At 43.6% G+C, this 25,778-nt stretch overlaps 1 protein-coding gene across 1 annotated transcript in view; it reads left to right on the top strand.

Annotated features, from left to right (window-relative positions):
- The window catches only part of LOC129387180 (serine/threonine-protein kinase haspin-like), a 56,943-nt gene that overhangs the window by 9,269 nt on the left and 21,896 nt on the right, over nucleotides 1–25,778 (top strand). Inside the window, exon 4 of the mRNA XM_055075920.1 lies at nucleotides 17,097–17,337. Coding sequence (XP_054931895.1) covers nucleotides 17,097–17,337 — 241 coding nt within the window. The remainder of the gene's footprint in view (nucleotides 1–17,096; nucleotides 17,338–25,778) is intronic.

The raw sequence follows: 25,778 nt of genomic DNA, 5'->3' as shown, positions 1-25,778 counted from the left end.
TGTTCCCAATGCACACGTGTCGCTCCTGCCACACGTTCAATTCCAATGACATCGCAGCAGGCAAGGAATGTATTTATAAAAATAATTTAAAGCATCAAGGTGGATTCAGAATTTGCAGGCGAGCAAGCACGCGCAGTTTTTCCCACCCTAAATAACAATAGGGGCTGCGTGAGCACCCCACTAGTTCTTAATATTGGTGCTTTCTTTTCTTTACACTACTTCAGATCTGTCAGGTACAAGGCCTAGAGACTGGTTGTTTGGTGGGTGTGCAGTCTGCTTGGGAAAGAAAATCGCCAACCACTGCCTGGTTGTGTGCTCCGAAAAATCAGGAGCGCGTTACCATCAGGCAATTATGAGATGTCTTCCTAGATATAGGTGAGCACTGGTTTTGCAATAAAATGCATGTATGTCTATTTGAGCAAGAAATAAAGAGACCAAGTATTGCACTTCTATTCAAACTAGTCAGTATAACATGCTCGACTATAACAAAACAGAATAATGCCTTTATTTTGAATTTGGAACGCTTTTTTCTTGCTACTGCGGAAGCATTGCCGGTGAAAGCACTGAAAGACAGGAACATGTTTTGTTCCAAGATGCACTTATACAAACAAATGTTAGTGAGAATGAGACACCTTTAAGAGTAGGAATGGTCACGAATATGAGACCATCGTAATGGCCAGGCTGGTGCATATAATTGCTGAAGAAAAGTTCTGCGTACAGATATGAACAACATACAAGACGACACAGAAATGGGACCACAGCACTGTTTTGTGTGAAGCATAGCGTGAAGGCTAGGCCTCTTGCTTTCAGTCTCATATTGGTTTCCATCTCTATAGGTAATTCAATTATCAAATATGTTGATGTATGATTAATCTCAAAGGTTTACCAATTTTTCTTAACAAAGCATTATTTTTGCCAGCAGGTTTCTTTAAAATATGGCTGCATACTTTGATTAATTTTAAAGGAGCAAAGAAACACTTTCTGATCATCGTAAGAAAACATTGAGTTTTAGTTTATTTTTTATAGGCGGAATACATGCTTGCATAAGTATACAGAACCATGGATGATCTGTACAAGAGGGTCCTGTGAGCATGCAAACCGAGTATTATTGCATTGCATGCAGCAGAGCAATAACAGTATTGTGTCGAATACAGCAAATTTGATTGCTCTCACCTCCGCCATGTTGTCATGCATGATGCAGCATCATAGCAAGCAGCTCGACTCACCAACAGCTACTGGCTGATTTCGTGATGACAAGAACATTCTCGGCATTACATAATTCCCAATTTTTAGCTAAATGAATGAAATATACATATGTCTCGTATGTCAAAGAGTCAGAAAAGTCATTTCATCTTTGCTCTGTAGGTTTACGCACAACAGTTACACGTAGCTGCGCCTGCTGCAGCTGTCCTCTGAGATAGAAGCAGCATGCTGCACAGCATAGTCTGCCACTGTTGCCATGTGGTGCCGCGATGAGCCCTTTTGCCACCGAGACGCTCACCTTTTGGGCAGGACTTTGCCCTGTTGACTTGTCTCCTGTGCAGCTTACAGTGCGCTAGTAGAGATGAAAAGAGAGAGAAGGCTGTGTATCTGTGCCATTTTCCCACTTATATTTGAAGGATTTGAAAAAAATGTTTGTCACAGAAGATTCATGAGGCGATGCCCTTCAATAGCAAGACCATTGTATGAGTAGTTAGAAAATGGTTTCATGGCCCCATTAAGTTAACCACTAGTACCCAAGCCACCGTTGCTATAAACACCGGTGCGTTGCCCTCTTCCTGCACTGAAGGTATTGGCTGAAGGGCATGGTGCACCTAAGGAGACAAAAATGTTTAATCGCTAGTGCATGCTTGCACACCACAGTGTACCTATTACTAAAACAAATGTATTCGTCCAGTTTGTGAAGCTAGCGCACTCACTGTAATTTTTGGAAGTGTGCTGATGCAGTTTAAACACAAGAGAATGCGTAAGTAGCATTGCACATAAAGATCACTTTCCTGCCTAGCAAGTTTCGAAATTCAGGAATTGTGAGAAAGCAATGGAGGTTGGCACATGTACACAAATTATATGAGGTAAGACTCTATGTGATTGCCAAAGCTGAACATTAGAGATAAAGAGTTGACTTCTCCAGTATTAAACTATTCACGGTGGCCTCAAAATTACGAATGATATAGTCTGTGAACCAAAATCATTAATTCATTTCTTTATTCTGTGGGCATGTTGCAGTCATAAAATTCAAAACAATCTGTCCACATAATGTAACTATCTGTTTGAGCATGCAGGTGGTCATGAACGAATTCAAGCCACATGGTTCTGATCCATACGTACGGCAGCTGTTGTCAGATTGTTTTTTCTTACTCTGCAACACACTGTTCACAAAGGTGGTGCTGGATGTGCTGCTGTATCAGTTACGCGAACGCAAAACTGTTTGTAGTACTTGATACTAAGTGTATGTTTGAATCCAGTGAGGCTAATGAGAAACATACAGCACAGGAGGGCAGAATGAGATCGTTGATCTCATCACGCCGGCCAAGGCAGCCAATTGGTGGCCCTGAAAAGGGCCGTTTAATAGTGATAGCGTGTCTGTCTGCTGGTTGAGGTGTTATAGTGGGATTCTAAATCACGCTAAAGAGGACAAGGACAGACATAAGAATGACAGCACATGGCACAACATCATGTGTTGTCGTTCTTACGTCTGTCCTTGTCTTTTTTAGCACTATTTAGGATTTCTGCAGGACTGATGCTGCAGTTGTGAGGCGCAAAGCGTGAGTGCTCCTTTGACACTTCCTTTCGTGGTTTTGGGCCATTCTTAGATGAAAGCGTCCCATGATGTCTTCGAACAGGTGCTTGCTCAGCACTTGAGAACGATGGCCACTTCTCAAGACAGTCTATCACGTTGCTTAACAGGACAGATACGTATCCTGAAAAATATACACACGTTGTCTACATGCACACAAATGTTTCTAGGTGGTACTACTGTGTAAGGTTAAACATAACCCTATAAACACGGATGTGGGGGAAGTTAGGGGGGCTTTACTTGGACATGGACATAAATTCAGTATGGTGACAGAACAGTTATGAAACAAGCCAACAGTTCAGCTGTCCTCTCACTGAAGGACTGTATTTAGCACGTATTCTCATTCTTTATTCTGTTAATTTAAATTATGGGGTTTTACGTGCCAAAACCACTTTCTGATCATGAGGCACGCCGTAGTGGGGTTCTTTAACGTGCACCTAAATCTAAGTACACGGGGGTTTTCGCATTTCGCCCCCATGGAAATGCGGCCGCCGAGGCCGGGATTCGATCCCGCGATCTCGTGCTCAGCAGCCTAACACCATAGCCACTGAGCAACCACGGCGGGTTCTCTATTCTGTGTCATCGCTCTTTAGGACATCGAATAACTTTTTGGAATCGGATTACAAAATGCGCATGTTCGCATGCACTTGGCCTGAAGAACCCTTGCAATCTCCTGACGGTACAGTACCAACAACGTAGATATGTTTTTGTCCACACTGCCCTCGAACCCTTAGAGCATGTTAGAAAAATCACCCCCCTTGAAGGAACAAGTGGCAGTCTCTTTGAAAATAGCGGCCCATGCTTAGCTATGGTGATGCCATTACTGGGCAATGGCAGAAGCTCAGCCAAAGAATAACGATTTAATCCTATCAAAAATAGATTGGCAGTTCCCATTTTTAACATATTTACTTTTAAGTTTGTCTTTCTCTTTTCAGCTCCAAGGCATCCGAAAGGCAGTCCCTGCAGCTTCTACCAGCAGGACGCATTTAGCATCACTCCTTTAGGCATTGAAATTTCTTGTGAAAACTTCTTACAGTATAATGCTTGCGCAGTATTTGAGTGCTAAACACTAAAGTACTAAAATAAGTATTACTTTGCTTTTTTGCACCAGTTACTGTAGCATAATTTTTTTAAACAACCTGCTCACCGTAGCCTGCATTCTGTTTCACTGGCACCACAGTCTATTCTTTTTCACCCCGGGAGAATCTCTGTGAAATTCTCTTTGCACCACTGGAGTCGGTGAGTATTTCTCTGCATCTGTTCTCATTGTAATGTAGAGCAGCAATTTTTTTTCTGCAATAAATATAGTCAAAAACAAATATTGTGCAGCTGTTCTTGTTTTATTGCAAACATGCACCTGAACTCTAGAATTCAAAGGGACAGACAACCGCTAACGAGAAGAATTGAGATAGCCTTACTGGTGGAAAGAACATGCTTCATATTGACTGAAGCTAGCACTGTTTTCCTTATTAAACGAGCTTTAATATTTTAAGGCACTGAGAGCGGTTAAGGGGCCTTATACGATTCAGTCGCATATTGGGATAGAAAATTTATTTTGTTCTATCGCACAGACCAGTGAGGTCACTAGGGCAGTTAAGTGCAAAAGGCAACGTTTTCCTTTGTCATCTGCTGATATACTGAAATTTGAAGAATAACTTAGTGATTGTGCGCCATTTCCATAACTCATTTTGCGAAGTTATCAGTACTCTAATAAATGCAGTCTAGCCCTACAGAAGGCAGTCAAATGGTTACGATCTCTCCCGTCACTGTCCAGTGAAACTTGTTTTGTACCAAATGTATCCACCCTTTGACTGCTTCCATTTGTCACGAATCCAGTCCATTGCATTCATCAACCACTGTCTGTCACATGCATTACCTACAAGCACATTCCGACTAGCCGTCTTTTTGCACCCCAACTAAGGTATCTTTTACTCAAATGTGTTCTATGGCCCACGCTGGGAAGTATTTGAGATATATTTATCTGCAATCATACATAATCCTAAAGACTGTTCTGAAGGCTCTCACATTCTCGGATCTTTCTAGCGAAAAATTGTTTACTGAAAGTATGGTTAATTAAGATTTTTATTAGTCCCCTAATTATATTTGTCATGTCATGAGGCTTAGTAAAATGCAAGAATTACCGCTATCATGCAATCAATAAATTTAGGGAAGAAGTTTTTTTATTGCACTTTGAAACTGCTAGTAGTTCGAATACTTGTTAGTGCATTTTTATGCCACCTTTGTCACTACTGTTAGTTGCACTCAAATATCTGTAAAGATTCAACTTGCCCAACAGTGGCACAGACAGAATTGACTTGGTTGAGTAGCAAAGCGTGTTTAATAAAAGATGGGGTCAAATGTCTGGACCTTGTGTGGTGCCCGGGGAAGGCATCGCCTAAGGCGTGGTGCTGCCAAAAGTGCTTTCAGGCGTTGCAATGACTCTGATCCTTCAAAAAAAAAATATGAGTGGTTGCATTGGAGCTTCACAAAGAGCATAGTAACGGCTAGATGTGTGGCCTCTTGCAAAAATAATGCGGCCTGTTGACACGAAATAGTATTTGAATGTAAATGCTCCTGAATACTACATCACATCAATGAACGAGGATACACAAAACATTAATTAGGTCAATATATTTTGCCACTGCAGTAACAATACCATGATCATGGTAACAAGTCATGGAATATAAAGACATTGTTGCCAGGTCTAAGTAGTAAAACGTAGCCGTGAACTGTCAAACAGTAGTCAGTTGGCTACCAATGCTTGAAATTAAAAATGGCAAAAAAGAGAAATGTCTCCCAATACCTTTGTGGTAGTATTTAAGTTCTTACCTTTAACCAACCAGTCACGTTCTCGCATCTCGCCATGAAAAGAGGATGGGTGCAACGGGTCAGGGTGATCATGCATATTCACCATGTGGCGAAGAATAGATAGCCATCTTGCCAGAAACAAATTTTCGTTGCCATGACTGTTTACCGCACACCAATAAAGATGCCGAATTAGTCTTTCGCCACCCTATCACAGTCCCATGTTGTTTGAGCCACCCAAGAGCAATAATCTTCTTTAGGACTACAAGAGATAAGTCATTGGAATATCCAACTTCTATTAACAAAAAGACGAAAGGGATGTACGCTTACCTCCTAAATCAACCAGAAAATACTTTGCGCTTACTGCTGCACACTTGCTACTCAGATTTTGCAGAAACATCTACTTTTGCTGTCTAGATCATTTAAATGCAACATTTGGCGCAGTTACTCATCTAGATATTTAAAAATATGCAGAGGTACCTTCATTTACGGAATGCGAGTTACTGCTAAGGCCTCGAGGCACTAGCATAAACATGTGTCACCACCTGCTGGCAGCTGCAGAAAAGTGTAGTTCAGGAAATGTTTAAGAGTTTTAGGCAGCACGTGGCAACCCCACCTGAATTACTGGTTTTTCAACGCAGTTTGCGCTCCTATAAATAAAGTCAGCTTTGAATTTCTTTTATAACCAGAGAAGTAACATTGCCAAGTGTTTCAATGAGTGAAATTGACAACAGCATGAGGTCTTTCTGCGAAACCTGAGCAAGAACAGCGCAGCAGTAGGCACAAATTATTTTTTTAAGATTTCATGTAACATGTACACATCATCCCTGTGCAATAATAATGCCTACATTAGGAAGTTGTGTGCCCAACCGTATTTGGGCCACCTCGAAATGACACGTGGATCTAACTTTCGTAATATGCCACACGTAAAACAGGTGGTATATTGTTGGGTGCTGCCTTCTCATAAACACCTTAATTTCAGAATGGCTATCCGTCACAAGTGAGTCAATGTGAAGACCCAGCTCAATCACATGATCAAGGGCTCTCTCCAGGCCTTCCTTCTCCATTCTGTTGCTTGAAGTTACTTCTGTTCACTGCAATATCACATAGCAGCTCTTCAGTTTTTCCTGCTGCAGCCAAGTTTCACAAATACACACCTTAAACATAAGCCACTCCATACAGTGATCGTGGAATTTGCACTAACAATTACTTTCCCCTATTTCTCCATAGACTGGCCATTGAAAAGAACTTCATTGCTGACAGTGTGATTACTTCTAACATTGAACAGGTGTTACATAAACATAAGAAGCCAAAGGGATACACGATTTTGACCCAATTGTAGCGTTTATAGCGTATCATGTTATAAATTCAATGTCCTAAAGAAAGGAGTATTTAGGGCTGTATTTTTTAGAAACGCGTTGCTGTGGTGCAGTATGCATGCTTTTGACCATAATACTAAGACTTAAAGACCCTAATAGTGTCACGGACAAGGCAAAAGGTAAAAAAAATGAGCTTTTCACACATGGCAATGAAACATATGTAATCTCAAATATGTAACCACCTGTCATGGGCAATACTATGGGCAATATTAATGCTACCAAATCTCCACAACTGTTTTATGGCCTAAGTTGCAGAAATTGAGAACTAGTAGCAAGGAAGATTTTATACAGTTTCTTTTTCTACTCTCGCTATTTATAATAGAAACAGCAAATTATTACTTCCATTCATGCCTTTCCGTGGTGTTTCTTTGAAGTTTAAGAAAAGGTTGTCAAAAACTCTGAACAATCATTTCTGCTTTACTTGCATTAAAAAACACGAATGATGAATATATATTTCATGTGTCACAATATATGTTACAACTCATAAGTCTTCAAATGATGAAACATAAATGTAGCAAAAATAAGCATGTTTCTAGTGGTGTGGAGAGAATTAAATACCTAATGTGCTTTAAGAACTTGTAGAACACACATTGTCCAGGTATTCATTCTTAGCCGAAGAAGGCATGACGTGCATGTCTAGTTTGCCTTGCACCGCAGTTTTTGCCTTGCACCGTAATAAAATTTAGGAGGAATTGAACTGATAAGGACATGTACAAAAAAATTTTCTTCTTATATCAAAGATACTAACCACTTCCTGTCTGATATCGCTGACTTGCGTGTTTCAAGCGATGCTCTTCTAGTCAAACTAGACGTGACGTCCTTGTACACCAATATTTCCCATACAAATGGGATTCAATCTGTACTCCGGGCATATAACGACTCTGTAGATGACAAACCGATCGACGATTCTGCCCTTGGCATAATTCCAACACTAATCCTTGAACTTAACTTTCAATTGGACGGCGAACATTATGTTCAAACTAGTGGTACCTCCATGGACACAAAAATAGGTTCGAGTTATGCTAAAATTTTTATGGGCATGCTAGAAAAGAATATCCTCGCTATTCGTGACCTCAAACCATTCTATTTCAAACGCTTCATCGATGACATTTTCCTAATTTGGCGCCATGGTGAAGCTGCGTTACTTTGATTCATTACTGATTTTAACAACGACGTACAGTGAATTTCCTTTTCCCATTCCTGTTCATCACTCAGCATAAACGTCCTTGACGTCTCGGTATCTCTGTGCAATGGCAACTTAACGACAAATCGTTACAGAAAGCCCACTGACCGACAACGATATCTGCATTTCAAAAGCAGCCATGTCAAACACTGCAAAACGAACATTCCCTACAGCCAAGCTAGCCGGCTCAAACGAATTTGTTCGGACGACAGTGAACTCACTCGCAACTGTAACCAGCTTCGTAACGCACTATACGTACAGAAATACCTTTCACAAATAATTGACGATGCCCTTAAACGGGTCGACTGTCTCGACCGTAAAGAACTGATCTGCACGGACAAGCGATTGATGCCAATTTCGCGAACTAATCTTATCCTAACACACTATGCGTCTATTCCTAATGTGTCGGACATTCTGAGAAAGCACTATAATTTATTGACACAGAGCGACGGTCTTAAAAACATTTTCATGGAGTCAACAAGAGTGGTCTATCGTCGCTCTAGGAATCTGCGGGACCTAGCAACTTTTTCCAAGACTAAAGCGATTGCTCCTGCTTGTTTTCATCCCTGCAATAAGCCCCGTTATAAATTCTGTACACATATGACCACATCAAAGACTGCTAGAAGCAAAAATCCCATTTTTCTGTTAAAATTAACCGCGAGTTCACTTGCGACAATACTAACATCATCTATCTGTTTGAATGTTCAGTGTGTCATATGCAGTACATCCGTCAGGCCGAAGCATCTTTCCTATCAGATTCAACAACCACAAAGCACACGTTAACAGCTTGCCGCACCTTCAATTATCTAACGATGTTCGACTGCCAGGTCATACGCTTGACAACATCAAAGTAACAGTAATACAATCAGGTTTGAAACCGCACCATGATCAAGGAGTACGAGAACCCTTTCTCATTCATAAATTCAACACTTTCATCTGGTATCAATGAGAGCGCAGGAAAAATGTCGTGCCTTTCTGCCATATCTAGATGTGTACGTTCTTGTACAGAATTGACAAACCATGCCAAATCAATTTCTTCCTAGTTTTGCCATGTCGCAGTTGATATCATTCTGTAACTTCATGTACAATCATCGTGATTCCATAATGATATTTTATACAGATCATTTAATATGATTAAGTTATACTTACTGCTGCACTTTTTCTGTTATTATTTGCAAGTGCACACGTGCATGTACTGCTGATTATGCCCAGGTGCGCATGCCCATATAAGCGGGTGCGCACTTGCATCTGTGTTTATTCTGACGAAGGCAGTGCCACGGCGAGAACGTTAAAATATTAAAAATGCAATTTTCGTAAGTGGGCTCCTCCATTTCTTAACTACCTATACAGCGGACCTACAGAACTTTTCCTTGAAATATATCAGTTCTTTATATCACAATTAGTTCTTTTGGGCGTTTGCTATAGACCCTATCACAATAGCCCAGATTTTGCCTGTCAACTTTGCAATTTACTATGCAAACTAACCTTTCGATACCCCAGAGCTGACCTCCTCCTCTTCGGAGACTTTGGCTTTCCAGATATCGATTGGCACAATATAGCTCCGTCTTTAGTAAATCAGACAGAAGCAAGAAAATTTCTTGATGTTTGTTTTAATTTTAACCTCGCTCAACTTGTATCTGAACCAACGCGCGTCACACAAGACACAGCTAACGTATTACACCTCATACTAACAAGTCGACCAGACAGTTTATCATCAATTACCTATCTGAATAAAATTAGCGACCACAAGGTTATTCACGCTTCCTTTCACTTTGTGCCAATTCTGCGCCACAAACTTCAAGACTATACATCGTTTTAAGAAAAGCAACTACGAGGCCATACGCGATAACCTGTACGATTTCTTTATTTCACTCGAGGCATCCCTTAACAAACACGATATCCATACTAACTGGTAAAAGTTCAAAGAAAAAAATAAATCATCTAGCTGACAGGTTCATTCGAGAGATAACGTTTCGAACGCAACTTCAGAAGCCATGGTTAACCAATTCATTTAAGAGACTTCAAAGTAGAAAAAAAAACATTTGTATCATGCAGCAAACGGCAGGACAAACACATGTGCCTGAGATAAATATTACGTAGGGGAATGCGCATATTTATCAGCTATTCGGGAGGCAAAACAGTCATTCTTTCACGAAGATTTACCAAAAATGTTGGTCACTAATCCAAGAAAGTTTTGGCAGGTGATCAATCCTAGGGAAATAAGCAGTATTGCGTTAGTCAACGAGAATGGTGAAACGGTCGACGATGACGAATGTGCTAATCTTTTTAATACAGCTTTTCTGTCGGTCTTCTTCTATGAACCTAGCTTGTCATTTCCCTATACGGTTAACAACAACTAGTGTCATGGCATCAGTAATATTCTTTGCCGATGGTATTTTGTCTCTGATTGAGAATCTTAAAATAACATCCTCAGCCGGAGTAGACAACATAAACTCAAAAGTATTAAAAAAACGCTGAGGACATCAGTGCTGCTTATTTGTGCTTGCTGTTGTCGCACTCAATCTCAACTGGCATCATACCACATGACTTGAAAGTGGGGAGGGTTGTTCCCATCTACAAATCAGGTGACAAGAACTCTCCACTTAACTATCACCCCATCTCACTAACAAGCAAACCTTGCGAAATCATGAAACATGTCATTTATACAGAAATTATGAAATTTTTAGACACAGGAAACTTTTTTCATTTTTCACAGCACGGGTTTCGCAAGGGAGTTTCCTGAGAAACGCAATTGGCAGTTTTCCTTCATGATCTTCACACTAATCTGGATGCTAACCAGCAGACAGACGCAGTATTCCTAGATTTCGCGAAAGCATTCGATAAGGTGCCATATCGACTATTACTAAAACTCTCTGGCGAACGTGCACCCCGATATATTGCGAGGAATTGAAGCCTTCCTTAGTAACCGCTCACAGTTTGTCCTTATTACCAACAACCCATCTCTTTCCCTACCGGTAACTTCTGGGGTTCCACAAGGATCTGTCCTCCGGCCTCTCCTCTTCTTAATATATATTAACGGCTTACCTCTGCATGTATCCTGCAATATTCGCATGTTTGCAGATGACTGCGTCGTTTACAAAACAATTACTAACAGGTCTGACCAAATCTCCCTTCAAGAGGATATTAACCGCTTGCAACAATGGTGCGATTGCTGGTTAATGACACCTAACCCCAAGAAATGTAAATTAATGGCAGTCTCCCGCCGACGTAACCCTCTAGCTTACCCATACACAATAAATAACGTAGACATAGAAAGTGCGCAGTCTTACAAATACTTTGGTATTACCCTTAGTAATGACTTGACTTGGAGCACACATATTACTAACGTCATCACACCTTCTAATAAATCTCTAGGTTTTTGAAAACGAATCCTAGAGCAAGCGCCCAGGCATGTGAAATTGCTAGCCTATAAAAGCATAATCATACCTAAACTCGAATATGCATGTGCCACATGGAGCCCTCGTCAAGCATATCTAATCAACGAACTTGAATCGGTGCAAAACCGTGCCAGAAGGTTCCTCCATTCAACGTATTCCTATGATGTCAGCGTTTCGTCATTGAAAAAAGAATCCGGTTTGGTCACACTCGCTAATCGCCATCGCATTTGAACTCTCTTTTTCCTAAGTTTTATCATACTTCACTTAATCAAACACCATACATTATTCCCGCTGCCCGTATATCACATCGCACTCGGCACGCGTACCAAGTTGACCGTCCTGGCACTCATACTGCCACTTTTTCAGGCTCATTCTTTTTTCGCGCAGCTACAGATTGGAACAACCTGCCCCACCAAATCGCCGCCATAACCTGTGCACCTACATTCATACAAAAAGTAACAGACCATTTTTATGAATAAAAAGAAATGTATTGGATATGCTATGTGTGTACAAGATGGAATTATGTACCTAATTCTCACGTGTGTTGTATTTAATACTTGTGCTCTGTTATCCTTAAACTGATGCAGAGTACATTTATGTACGCCAACCCCTTATGTATGCCCCTATGGGGCATTTAAGGTAATAAAATGAAATGAAAATGAAAGGAAGGGGAGAAATGGCAGTTGAGTGGAGATCCCCCCCCCCCACCTCCAAAATAAATTTCTGGCTATGCCACAGCTCAGTAGTCCCTCTGCCACCCAAGGATTTTGGGGGAATTTCTACCTTTCTTGCATTTTATCTGTTCTGTGCCAGCCACACAACATTCACTATCAATGTGAAAAAAAAGTTCTAAGAGCTAGTTCAGTGTCGCACCGAGGCGTTAACTGGGACCACTGGGTTTCCAAAGTAACTTTTAAAGCATGCACTCTACGACAGTTTCCATGCCTAAAGCATCTCAAGAAAAATTGGGGTCAATAGCGCACAACAAATATTAGGCAGATGTAATTACAGAGATAGGGCAGCTTTGAGCAACAGCAAGCATCTATGTATTTAGTACTATGTCATAAAAATTTTTCAAGCTCTGAAACAAAACATTGGACAATGTTCACTTACAACGCTGTCTACTGACGCGGTCATGTCCATTTGGTCGGAGAGTGCATCAAGTTTACATTGATGTTCTCAGCAGGCTTACATCTGCTTATCAAGCACAAGTTATGTGTCAAGGAGGTACATTTTGCGAGGCCTAGGTGTGTGTGGAGTGTGAATTACAAAGAAGAATAAATAAATGAGGTATCCTAAGGCTCACATGATATCTTAGTCGGAGTCATCCCAGCTGGACATCTCATGACTGAAGTAGTCAGTCGTAAAAAATTGGTGAAACTGCATACAATGCCTATTGTTATGTGCAACCACTTGTACATTTCATACAAATTATGAATCAGATCGCACAACTGTATAGATTGAGGCCTAGTGCATAGACATCATGTCTCGGCGTAGATCAGAAAGGCACCGATTCTGGTGGTGCCTCTTCACTGTATACCAGCCTGTCTTAAGTTTGAACAGAACTGCCACAAACATATAATGGGCTGGCCGGGAACCCTGTACAATGAAAACATGTTTTTAACGCCCATTGGTTGACTGCTGCTTTTTTTTCTAAGGAAGAACAAATAGCAGTGGTGCTCTCACCAACAGATAGGTTCTTGACGCACGCCTGTAGTCTTTGACTTCTGTGCATGAGGAACTGTTTGCACATAAACATCGCGCATCTGCGGCTCAGCTTCCGGCTCATCACTGTGCTGTGCGGTGGTAGAAGCTTGGCGACTCAAGTCATGCTGATTGCTACTCTCCGCATGGTCGTCCTCCAGCTCGTCGACGCCGAGTGCTTCTTGCACATGATGCTGGCGCACGAAACAATTGTAAGCACTCTAGATGAAATTGTAGGAAAGCTAAACATAATGCCGATAACTGTTTGAGCTGAAATATACCAGCGCGTGCTTAGGCAAGTAGTCTTACTGATTTCAACCATCCGCATATTTTATAAACTGCCTAGAGTAATTTGCTGCAGGTGCACAAGGTATATGGCTTCCTGTGGGACTTCCTGTAAAGACTGGCATTGTGTCGCAAGTTTAATAACTTCACTCAGACATAGATTTCCTTGCTCCATAGCACACCACACTCAAGCGCTGGTATTCAAGTAATCATGTAAATATGGCAAATTTTCAATATTGTGGGCAAAAATCGAAATGGCCCCATTATCGTTTCCTTGGTTTTCTGAGCTGAGAATACAGACCAACACAGCATCACAATAGAGGAACACGGAAGCAATTGTGCAATGGTGGTGAAATGCGCTCCGAGCTTGGACACCTGTTTTGCACAGTGATGATCCTACTGTGCTGCAGCACGTTGTTAAACATTGTGACATACTGCCATACAGCGCAAATTAGCTGTTTTCTGAAGTGATACAGGTGTCACACGATGCACTTTTGATCGCAATAAAGCCCGATGCGGATCGAATTTCTCGGTCGCGATTCGTTCCTTTGCGCAAGCTTCACGAGGGAGCCAATCGGGGTCGAGAATTTGGATCGGCATCGGGCATGATCGCGATTGAAAGTGGCCGTGTGACACCAGTATAAAGCTGCGACTACTACTAGTCGCCTTGACTGGGCTTCGCGAAGTAATGCGACCAAACCACAACGGCAGTGAAACCTGTGGTATTCTATGGTATTGCCGACTAGTTGCGAGGTTGTACATATACCTCTGTGACACGGGCATACAGCTTCGATCACGAAGCAGCTAATGACTTGGATAGAGTACATCTATACGTGCGCACTTTCGATCGCGATTTCGCTAGGCCCGGATCCGCGCAATCGCAATCCGTCGCAATTGTGCGCTGTCTCTACCTTTGAGCTCAGCGAGCTCAACCAAATCGATCACGGCAGTCGCACTGTGTATTATACAGTAGCCATAATTTTCGATTTAAAAAAGATTTCATTCGGATCAAACATCATGGTGAACAAACGAGCGCTAGTGATACCAATGCGAGGAATTATTATATCACATACTCGTGCGTAACTAATAAGATGCGCACTTAGGGCTGCAATGTGCTACCATCTTGTATTTACATGATCGTTTAAAATTTTCTGCACGTACCTCCGCTCTCCTTTTGACGGATTTTCTTGGTGCTGGCAGCTGGCTCCGCTTTGTCTCGTCGAACACTGTCGGCACGGCGTCCACCTTCAAGCACCTATGATAATGTGGTTTTGTTAAACCGAAGGAACAACCGATCAGAACACACGCTCGCGTGTTTGCTCCGCGACCAGTTGCCACACTAATCCAGTGCTCGCGAAGCGCATTGTCGCAAGAAAATATGTGATAGCAAACTATTCTTAGTTGTTGCGACTTGTGTGAGTGATTCGTGCAGCCAACAACGCAATACCACTTGTCACCCCCCATCACTTGCCCGTCCACAGGGAACGCAAATCCTCGTGTCAGCAACTTCTCACGCGAAGTACCAGCTTACGATTGTCAACTCCTCCACGCTCTCGTCACTGTCGTCTGCATGATCCCGGCATGCTCCGAGTGGCACCCCCTTGGCGTCATACACAATGTTGCCTGTAACTGAGGGGCAGGTGAGGTAGGGTGTTCGAGTCACTTTAATAAATTCATTTGTAAAAAATGTGTGCAACTGCCAAACCTGCTTTTTGAGCACATGACGAGAATGTACAGTTTAACGTATCCAGTGAATTTCATCAACATCCGTTGACATCGAAAAATTGCCGGAGTTGCCCTTTAAGTAACTTACTTCCAATGGACAAGCAAAGCTTCTTGTTGCTGAGTTAGTCTGTGTTCAGATGCCATGGTACAATCATTGGTAAGAATTGGGATCAGGACTAAAACAAAGATGACACGAACAAACTCGCATAGCCACTGAAGTTTATTTTGAGCACAAAAGATCATTTATAGAAGAAGGGGACACGTGCCCATCCTACGTACAAAAGGCGCTAGCAAGGACGACGTGACGCGGTGTCAAGTCAGATATCACTTCGGTAAACAAATCGAACTGCATATTGCTATTTCGCAATAAACGCCTTCAGCGTTTTTCTTGCGACATCTTTTCTCCTGCGCAGAATTTGCCGATTCCAAAGTAGCCGCTCACACGAAGGCCGAGTAACATGCGTCGCCAATTGTGCGGTATCAGCCTCATCAAGTTTTGTGCGTTCTCTCTCATTATGTCATTCTCGAAGCTCCCAGTATACCTAAAATAGAATTTTTCGCAGGACAAAACTATGTCATACTGCGCTCTTGCGTAACTTTTTCCGAAGGCTATGCCAAGTTTTGTCGCTTACCCGCTTCTTGCCGCCGTTCGTGCAAATGCGACAGCAATACTTCTCAACCTTGATGGTGCCGGAGAAAACCACATATCGCGTCTGTCCACCGCACTTTTGATATTGTTGCCAATCTTGTGCAAATAAAGCACCCCTTGTGGCCTCATCTTTCTAGCAAAACCTCTACTGTCTCACTCGGCGTTGTTGTTGGTGTTGACGTACGAAAAATTGCTTATCGAGCTGCAGATTCGAACAGTCGACCTCCGGTATGCGAGACCACCACGCTAGCCGATTCAGCCACTGTCGGTTCACCATACGCGCCCTTTAAAGCGGGATTTTATGTGCACGAAGAAGTAGACGTAACGCAAGGCACGAGCCAATCCCAGGCGCAGGAGGGAAAGGGTGTGGTCGCGTGTTCTCTCGCCTCGCGCCTGTCGTTTCCCGCGAGTTCAGCCCCGTTGCGTCGAAGGAACGGCAGCGGCAGCAGGCCTCGCGTCATGCATACGGGCAAAGAACAGGCGGCGTTTCTTAAACGCCTCCGGGAACTCGCTCGAGAGAGGGCTCGTCGTCACCGGTCTGACCTCGCCGTGAGGGAGCGCGAAGACAAGGCGTTACGACGACGAAAAGCCGCGGATCCGGAACTTCGCTTGCACTCCTCTTCACAGTACTGGAAGGGCGATCAATATTTTTTTATAAGGGCAGGGGCCTTTAGTGCTACTCCTGCTTGTTCCAGGTTTTATCATCTGCCGGAGTCTTTTAGCAAGTGACACTATTACAGAACGGGGGAAGCCAGCGGAGAATAAATAGCCTGCATACCAGATTTTGAGAACCGAACGAACTGTGATTTCTGGATGGCAGAATTCAGGCAGTCAGCAGCAATCGCCCTTTTGCCCATATTCGATTATGCATATTGATACCGTGCCATGCCTTATGTCACGCAAAGGTCGTAGACACAACAAATGTGATACCCGGAGAAGCGCATCCAAATGCCTCAAAACTGAATGGAGCTACAGAAAGGCAGTTTACGTGTAACGGCATGCGCCATCTGTGTTGCTGAAAACAGATGTAATACATTTGTTCGCGGGTGCTTTTGTGTTGGTCCTTATCCGCATTCCTTGCACCGGCTAGACCTTGGCCGCGTCTTGTGGACCCTTTGTGTTGTTTGGGGTTGGTCTTCTTGTGCAAGCACGTTAATTTGGGTCTTTGCAGTTTGAGAGTGCCCTCCAGATCCGTTCGGTGGTGCAGCAGCTAGCCCTGACGCTTGCCATAGGTGAGTCAGCACTGGAGTTTGAGCACCGCGCCCTGACGCCTGCCCACGTATTGGTCAATGGGGCAGAAGATCGATTGGCGCCCTTCTGGTTAGACGGACAACGACTGCTCGTTGACATGTTCGACGTCCAAGTGACGGTGGTGGACTTCTCCACAGCGCGCCTGAAGCCTCCCGGTGAAGGTAAGGATCAGAGCTTAGCAAAAGTGACTTTTTTATATTCGTTTCCTTTAGGGTGAGGTACGGTAAAACCTATTTTCGTGAATAAATCTGTGCATTCTTCAATATTGCGAGGCCGCTTGTTACCTTTTTTACATTTTGAACCAACTGAAAGGGACAATGGCGAGAAGGAAAACGTATGGAAAATTCGACTGGGGAAATTACTTGTTCATTTACCTGGACAGCTGGTCAGTTTCATGAGACATTGATACAGGATGTGTATTTGACATTTATTATTTTTTTAATTTTTGGCACATTATGCACACGGGACTGAACAGTACTAAACTGCTTTTTGATAATAAAGAAAGCCATTAGTAAACGGTAAAAACTTGTCAAAGGTCGTCGGGCGGTGGCAATCTTACGAAAGGTGTTTTCTTTGCGACATTGATTAAAGCCATGCAAGTATATTAATACAAATATATTTATTTACACTGCAATTAGAAGTAAAGCAGAATTATCCCGCGGTATTTTGGAGATTCGTAAATAAAGTAACCGTTGTCGAAAATTCTCGAAAATGCTACATTTTTCGAACTTGCATATCTTCCAGAATCTCTTCCTACTTCTCTGTATATCCCAAGTTGTTGCAACTTGCAGCAGCGACAGGCCATTAGGTGGGTAGCAAACCTGTGCATTTTTGTTCTGCTAACTTTTAAAGTAAAGTAATATGTTTACTCAGAACTTCAAAATTAGAAAAATGTTACTTTACTGACAAATGCTTGTGACCCCCTCCCCTTCAACTCTCAATCTCCTTTGATGTCACCCAAATTGTTCTCTGCGGACTGTGCAATAATACGGAGAACGAATATGTTACACCATTTTATGCGAATAATGTTACAAATGTTCGAATAATATTATTTGCCAGAGTGGTCTATAGTGCGGAAATCAGCATTTGTTCGAAAACACAATGCAAGGGCTCGCCGTTTTTCTTCTTAGCCTTATCAACGGCAGGAATGAGGCAGTCAGGGTCGGTGGAAAATTTTTTAGGGAAGGAAAGTCTGAATGAAATCTACTCGCGTAGTTCGGGACTTCAGTACAGCCGCCGCTATTCCTCGTCAGCCGGGAATGAGCGCATTTACAGTCCGCCATTTTTTTTTTCAGAACGGCACCAAAATGAAAGCTGTGGAAGTAGGCAGAGTTCCAACGATATATTTTTCTGCAATATGTCTGTGTGCCCGTACAGTCGCTATCTAAGCGCTGACGACAGTGAAATGCGTATGGGCCGAAATGCGTATTGCCTTGTGGTTGCCGCTTTTCTGTTATGCTTGAGACCTGGTCACCGTCTGCGGCTCTGCTTGGTTTCAGGCATGGTTCGCGTTAGCGGATACAGCCGCCTGAGTTACAGCGGTCAGAGGTAGTGAAAATGTTGTGCGACGCCACGGTAATTGTATAAGCAGAAACCGATGAGGATGTTTGAACGGGGCATAGCACTTAGCTGCGAAAGCAAGCTTGATTTTGGCTCTTTGACAATCATGCGCTCAGAAGGTAGCTATAGCTAGGCCTTAAAGCCGCGACCGAGTTTTTGTGCGAACTACTTTAGGGAAAACAAAAAAGAAATTGTTACAGCTAAATTTCCCTTCCAGTGAAGGTTCCGTAGTGTTGAAGATGATGTCGTGTCTCTACACTGGAAGGCCTTTCGTCGAGGTGCGCGTCCAAATGTGGGTGGAGGTCAGATCTGTGAATACTTCTTCAAGCCGCACAAGGGTCTGTTATCAGCCTTGTCGGACTCTGGTAATACCGGTGACGCTCTCGTACCCCAGGAAGGGGCGGTCGGCGAGTTGAACAGTCACATGAAGTTTACTGGCGTTTAACCCTTGAGGCCCTCAAGTCGTGCTTCTCAAATACAATGAGCCGCTTATGCAAGAATGACACAGGGCAAAATTGAAAGCGCTGTTGCAATGAAAATTAAAACGGAGGTCAGCGCTCTTTGGGCGAAATTTGGTAGCCCTGGACCATCGAGGGCCTATTGCGATGACTGCCTTGAGTGATTGCGAGCTTGAGGAAATCGTACGCAACGGCTACACCTTCTGAGGAGCGTCTACAATTGTTGACATTCCTGACAGCAAATCTTGATTCACGAAAAATCGTTGTCCCCATGCCAATTATCTCAATGTACATGACCTGCAAAGCACGAAAATGGTGTGAGAGCCATGGCCTGTGGACAGCCCCAACTCTGCTGTGGAGGTGTCGTTTAAGCCCTTCGGGATGTGCAGGCTGCCATGGCCTACTACACAAAAGATGAGTATGCGTGCTCAAGCCAGAGCCAAAACAAGAAATACCTGCGTGTTGCTGACGGGGAAAAGCAGCACGTGTTCCCAATATTTCCGACTTGCTCAATACGAGATACGTATCTTGTGTTCAAGGCGGCGAATGCGGACATATAAATGGCGTTGTCGAAGTTTTACTTGCTTCGTCAGAACAGGGTTCTGCTTCCTCCCCACGAAGAAGTGTGCCTTTGTGTGTATTGCACAAATGTCGATCTCAGTGTTCCTGCCCTAAAAATGTTGATTGGTGATGTGTATAACATCGAGGACTTGAAAGAACTGCGTTTTAAACAGTGAAATACCATCTACGTTATTGTGACCCGCGTCCTATAAGCGATGGAACTACAAGAACAATGGCGGTAATATACAAGACTGAGGCCAACATATATATATATATATATATATATATATATATATATATATATATTGTCGTGATGCAGAACAGAATATCTATGCCATTAAAGAAAATGATGAATGGGGTGTTTTGTGCCGCAAGGGCGACATGTCGCCAAAGAGCGCTACGCCGGTGTTGATGACTTCGCAGTTGAGCTATGAATGACGAAGGGCAGATGTTAAGTGGCTGTAAAAGGGCCTAAAACAGTGGCTGTAAAGTGCATAAAGCCTATATGAGATGAAATTATGCCACTGGTTAATGATCTGTACAATGGACACGAAAGATACATTGTAAAATAATGATGATATAGTGAAATATGTCATAGATGAACATTTGCAATAAGCACTACTGCCTTAACATGCTTAACATGTGCTTAACATGTGCTATACGAAACTACCATCACAGCGGCATCCTCTGGAAAGAGTATGCGCTATGAATTTATGGGGCTAAAACTTGCAAGTCGACATCGTTAAAAAAACCTAGAACTGCTTTGGTGTCAAAGAACGGTTCTCCACCAAGAAACATTGCAGGATGGAGAGGGGTGTGCTGGCGATATGCACGAGGAAAAGGTTTCTTTCGCTCAGCTTCGGCTTCCCGACACTGCAGGAGGACATGGAGGATGGTAAACCTCTCGCCGCATCTACCACAGGTTGGAGGCTCATTTCCAGTCAGTAAAAAATTGTAGGTGCCATAGGCGTGACCTATCCTTAGTCGACAGAATAGGACATCACTTTGTCGTATTTTCGCTTTCGCGGGCCAGAAACCAAACTGTGGCTTAATCAATTGAAGCTTATTCTTTGTTTCCAGGTCCCACAAGTGTTGCCAGCGGCTTCGCAGTTTCTTTCGTTAGAAAGGTTTGAGGTCTGTGAACGGTACAGCAGCCGTAGGAATAATAGCTTGCGATGTGAGTGATGTGGCCATTTAGTCAGCTAATACATTACCCTCGATGCCTCTAAGGCCAGGTACCCAGCATATAATGGCATGCCGGTTAGATTATATGCTCTACAGAGAATGGAATTGAGCTCAGTATGTACCAGGTTTTTGTGTCTGCAGGGTGATTTCAAGGCTTTTACGAGGCTTAGCTAGTCTGTAAATATAACAGTTTTTTGAAGTTTTGATTTTCTTATGTGCTTCACAGCCCACAATAGTGCATGAGCCTCAGCCGTAAATATACTAGTTTCCGGGTGTAGTACACCGGATTCTGAGGATGGACCAACGGCTGCATAAGACACTCCGGATGCGACCTAGAAGCGTCTGTCTAAAACTTTGTGCACGAGTACTTGTACTGGAGTTCTATGAAATGCAGTTTAATATGTGCCCATGGCGCATGTTTAGTGACCTCTGCAAAGGTTGCGTCACACTGTATCAGATCCCACTGCCATGGCGGTAACAGTTTCACTGGAGCCGTAAGACAATGTTCAAGCACTTGAACACCCGTTTCTTCGATAAGGTTCCTCGCACGCTCAGTGAATGGCCTTCTCGCTGCAGGTCGGTTATTGAAGAGTATGGCAGCGATAATATTCTTATGCATGAATACGAGGGATATTCGCGGTTTGAATTTATAATAATGAAATATGTAAAACTGTTAAATGGTCGCTGAAGATGGAGTGACCATACATGTGCTTCTGCATAAAAGCTTTGTACGAGGCTTGTCCCGAAGGCTCCGGTCGCGAAGCAGGTTCCCAAATGGTGGACAGGATCCAACATCTTTAAAGCACTTGGTGTAGCGGACTGATATACTATCGCGCCGTAGTCAAGACATGAGCCGACAAGACACCTATACAAGTTCAAAAGACATTTCCTGTCACTGTCCCATGTTGTACTTGATAGACGTTTCAATAAGTTCATTGTTTTGAGGCATTTAACCTTCAAGTATTTGATCTGCGGGATGAATGTGAGTTTCGAGTCCAATGTGCCGAGAAACTTGTGCTTGGCACTTACAGGTAATATGCTACCATAGAGCTCAATAGCAGATCATGGCACTATTGCTCTCTTATTCGTGAAAATAAAGCATGTAATTTTCTGTGGGCTCATCCTGAAACCGTTTTCTTCAGCCCATTTTCCACTTTAGTTAAGGCATGCTGGGCATGTCGTTCGCATATAGCAAAGTTGCGTGATTTAAATCCATTCTGCACATCATCTACATATACCGAGTATAACATGCTTTGCGGGATAACAATGCGCAAAGAATTCATTTTCACAATAAAGGGTCTGCAGCTTAGCACACCACCTTGCGGAAAACCAGTTTCATGGGTGAAAGACCTGGACAAGGCATGGCCCACCCTTACACGAAATGTGTGGTTAGGAAGCTAACTTTCGATGATACTCAACGTACTATCGCAGATACCTATAACGGGTAGGTCTCGGATAATACCAAAGCGGTCATGTGGTGTCATATGCTTTCTCCAAATGAAGAAATACGGAGAGAAAAAACTGTTTGTGTATGAAGGCATCCCTTATAGTTGCTTCAATGCGGACAAAACGGTCTGCGGTCGACCAGCCTTCTCTGAAACCACACTGGTAAGGAACAAGTAGTCCGTTGCTCTCAAGTTTATCATTTTTTGAAAGAGCTCGCAGAGACAGCTTGTCAAACCGATAGGTCTGTAACTACTAGGTAAGGGCGGGTCCTTACTTTGTTTGTGTATTAATATAGCTTCTTTCCAAGAAGACGGAATAGACCCAGCGGCCCACGTGACATCAACAAGTGAGAGGGGCATTTTCTGTGTGGTTCAGGGTGGAGGTACTTAATTATTTCATATATTATACGTTCATCACCTGGTGCTGAGCTGTTGCGACAAGCAAGAGGAGTCTTAAGCTCAGCTAAAGTGAACGGGCGGTTGTAATCTTCATTTTGGGCACATTTCCGATCAAGGCGCTGTCGCTCTGCGTGTTCTTTGAACCTTAGGAATGATTGTGTGTAATGAGATGCACTGGAGATATATTCAAACTGTTCAGCCAGGCAGTCTGCCTGGTCTTCCAAGCCATCTCCTTGGGTACTTGATAAAAGCAGGGGGTTCGTCGCCCAGCCTTTGATTTATTCACCCAATTCAACACTTTGCTTCGTCTTTCTGAGAATTTATCCCAGATACGTACCGCTCCCAGCTAGCTCACTTTGCACGTGGACCTGTTGTCCAGCCTTGTGATTGGACCAGTCTGAAATTAATGAGGTTTTCTGCTGTTGGAGAATTGCCATGCAATCCCAAGCTTTGTTTTGAATATTGCGGGTTTTCCGACATTCGTCATTCCACCATGGGTTGCGACAATTCTTTTCCAGTCAGTTAGTTTGCTTAATACATCTTGTTGCAGCGTCAATAATAAAACCAGTTAGGTATGCCACAGCATCCTTGACATTAAAATCCGAAATCTCGTCCTCGCCTAAATATGTGAGTTCTCGAAACAGTTCTCAGTTCGCAGATTCGGGGTTCCATCGATGTAAATGCGGCGAGCATGCATCTGGTTTTGTAAGCTTTAATGTAACTGGAAAGTGGTCACTCCCATAGGGGTTCTTGAGAACAGACTACTCCAGGTACAAAAATAGTGAGCTCGAAGCTATACTCAAGTCTATGGACGAGTATGTATTATGCGTAACATTGTAGTTCTTCGTTGGTTCTTTTTTGTTCAATAAACATGCACCTGACGAGAACAGAAAATTTTCTATCAGGTGCCTGCGCGCATTTGAACGCAAGTGGTCCCACAGGGGGCTATCTGCGTTTATATCACCAACGACTATATATGGCGGAGGAAGTTCATCGATGGAGCTTTGAAACTCTGCTTTAGAAAGTTGACAGGAAGGGGAGGCGTACATAGGAACTAACTGTGATTAGCTTACCAAATAGCACAGGTCGGACTCCAACTGCTTCGAGGGGAGTTCGGAGTTTTATTTGCTGACATGCAATGCCCTTATGGGCTATTACGGCTACACCCTCCGAGGAGGTGAGTGAATCATCGTGGCCTTTGCGGAAAGTGGCATATTGCCTTCAAAAGTAGGTCTGTGTAAATTTTAGGTGTGTTTCTTGGACACACATTACCTTTGGAGTGAATGTGCGGAGGAGGTCTTTAACATAGTCAAGATTGTGGAGAAGTCCTCTCACGTTCCATTGCAATATTTGGCTATCCATTATGCGAACGAGGTCAGTGATGTGTGTCTAACTAGAAAAGTTAGGTTACACGACCTCTTGCGAGTCCCGTAATGCGATATCTCTCTTTTTCGGAGCGCTTGAGAGATTCTCGCCGCTCCTTAGGCGTTGGTGGCGCCATTTGACTTGGTGTCGCGTCCATCGCCTCCTGCGAAGCGCTGGACATCCGCTCTTGTGAGCGATTTGTTTGTCGAGAAGACCTCTTCTCAAGGGATGGGGCCTTTGAGGCCACCGCTTCGGAGGTCGGTGGCCCTTCTTGGACGGCGGAGCAGCGCCACCCGCAACCGCCGAGGGGGCGGGTGACGTCAGTGCCGGCTTACTGTGTAAGGGCCGGACAGCCGCCGGAGGCCAATGCAGCGCTGGCCCCTGACGCGCCACTTCGGCAAAGCTATTCTTTGACAAGAAGGATACGCACCTGCATGCATGTTTAAACGAAATATATTCCCTTTCTTTTTGATTGCCACTATTTCTTTTTCTTTATTCCAAGATGGGCAGGACCGCGAGTACGCGTGCTGCTTTCTATCACAATTCACACAGTGTGGATCTCCCATGACTCGGACGGATGATCATGGTCGCTACATTTGGCACAGGTTAGTCGGCCACGGTAGTTCTGCGAATTGTGGCCGAACCTTTGACATTTAAAGCATCTGAGGAGATTCGGGATATACGGCCTGACCCTGATCCTCACATAGCTTGCCTCGATTGTTTTGGGCCCAACGCTTGAACTGAATGTGAGAATAAGATGCTTAGTCTGTATTTCTTTACCATCGCGCCTCATTTTGATTCGTTTTACAGTGATCACATTCTGGTCACTCCAGCCTGTCTGATCAATCAGGTCACTATCAGATACAACACCACGGCTGGTGTTCATGGCGCGATCCGGTGTCACATTCACTGGAACGTCCCCAAAAGACGGTAGCCTTTCATATTGGTTTTTATCTCAGAGTTCCAAGAAGCAATTTCCACTTGCAAGTTTGGAACCTTTATAGCCTTGACCAAGAACATCGGTTATCGATTTCGACACCACAAAGGGAGATATCATTCTCGCTGACATTGCGTTTTTTTCGGAGTGTATGACGGCCATAGAACCTAAATACTTCTTCGGTGCGCCTTCCTTTGAGGGCATTCAGGAAGTAGTGGAAAAGAGCTTGCCATAGATATATGCGGAAATTTGGCAGCACCGCCAGCAACTGACCATGGAGGGCACAAGGGCACGTTGCAAGACCGTGAAAAGACACGTCCTGCAGGCGCCAGCTGTACTACACTACTATAAACAAATCTGCTATAAGCAAGGTTGGCTATACCACACAAGGTTAACCCTTGCCGTGTGGAAGTATCTGGAAGTAAAAGGAAGCCAAGAGAAGACAGGAAAGATGGAAAGCAAGAGAAAGACGAAGATTAGAGAGGAGGAGTGGGAAAGGCAACTACCGTTTTCCCCCGGGTGGGTCAGCCCGGGGGTGCCATCTACGTGAAGCCGAGGCGAAAGAGGTGTGTTGCTGCCGCCAAGGGTCGGTGAAGGTCCAAACACCCGGATTTGGCTCAGCCTCCAAGATCCCCTTTTCCCCGGACACGGCTAAGCCACGCGTGGTTAGACGCGGGAGGGTCCAACCCTCG

This window comes from Dermacentor andersoni, chromosome 2 (genome assembly GCF_023375885.2).
Source record: "Dermacentor andersoni chromosome 2, qqDerAnde1_hic_scaffold, whole genome shotgun sequence".
In the NCBI taxonomy this organism is placed as follows: Eukaryota; Metazoa; Arthropoda; class Arachnida; order Ixodida; family Ixodidae; genus Dermacentor; species Dermacentor andersoni.
The sequence above is the reverse complement of the archived record's forward strand: the minus strand, read 5'-3'. Positions and strand labels throughout refer to the sequence as shown.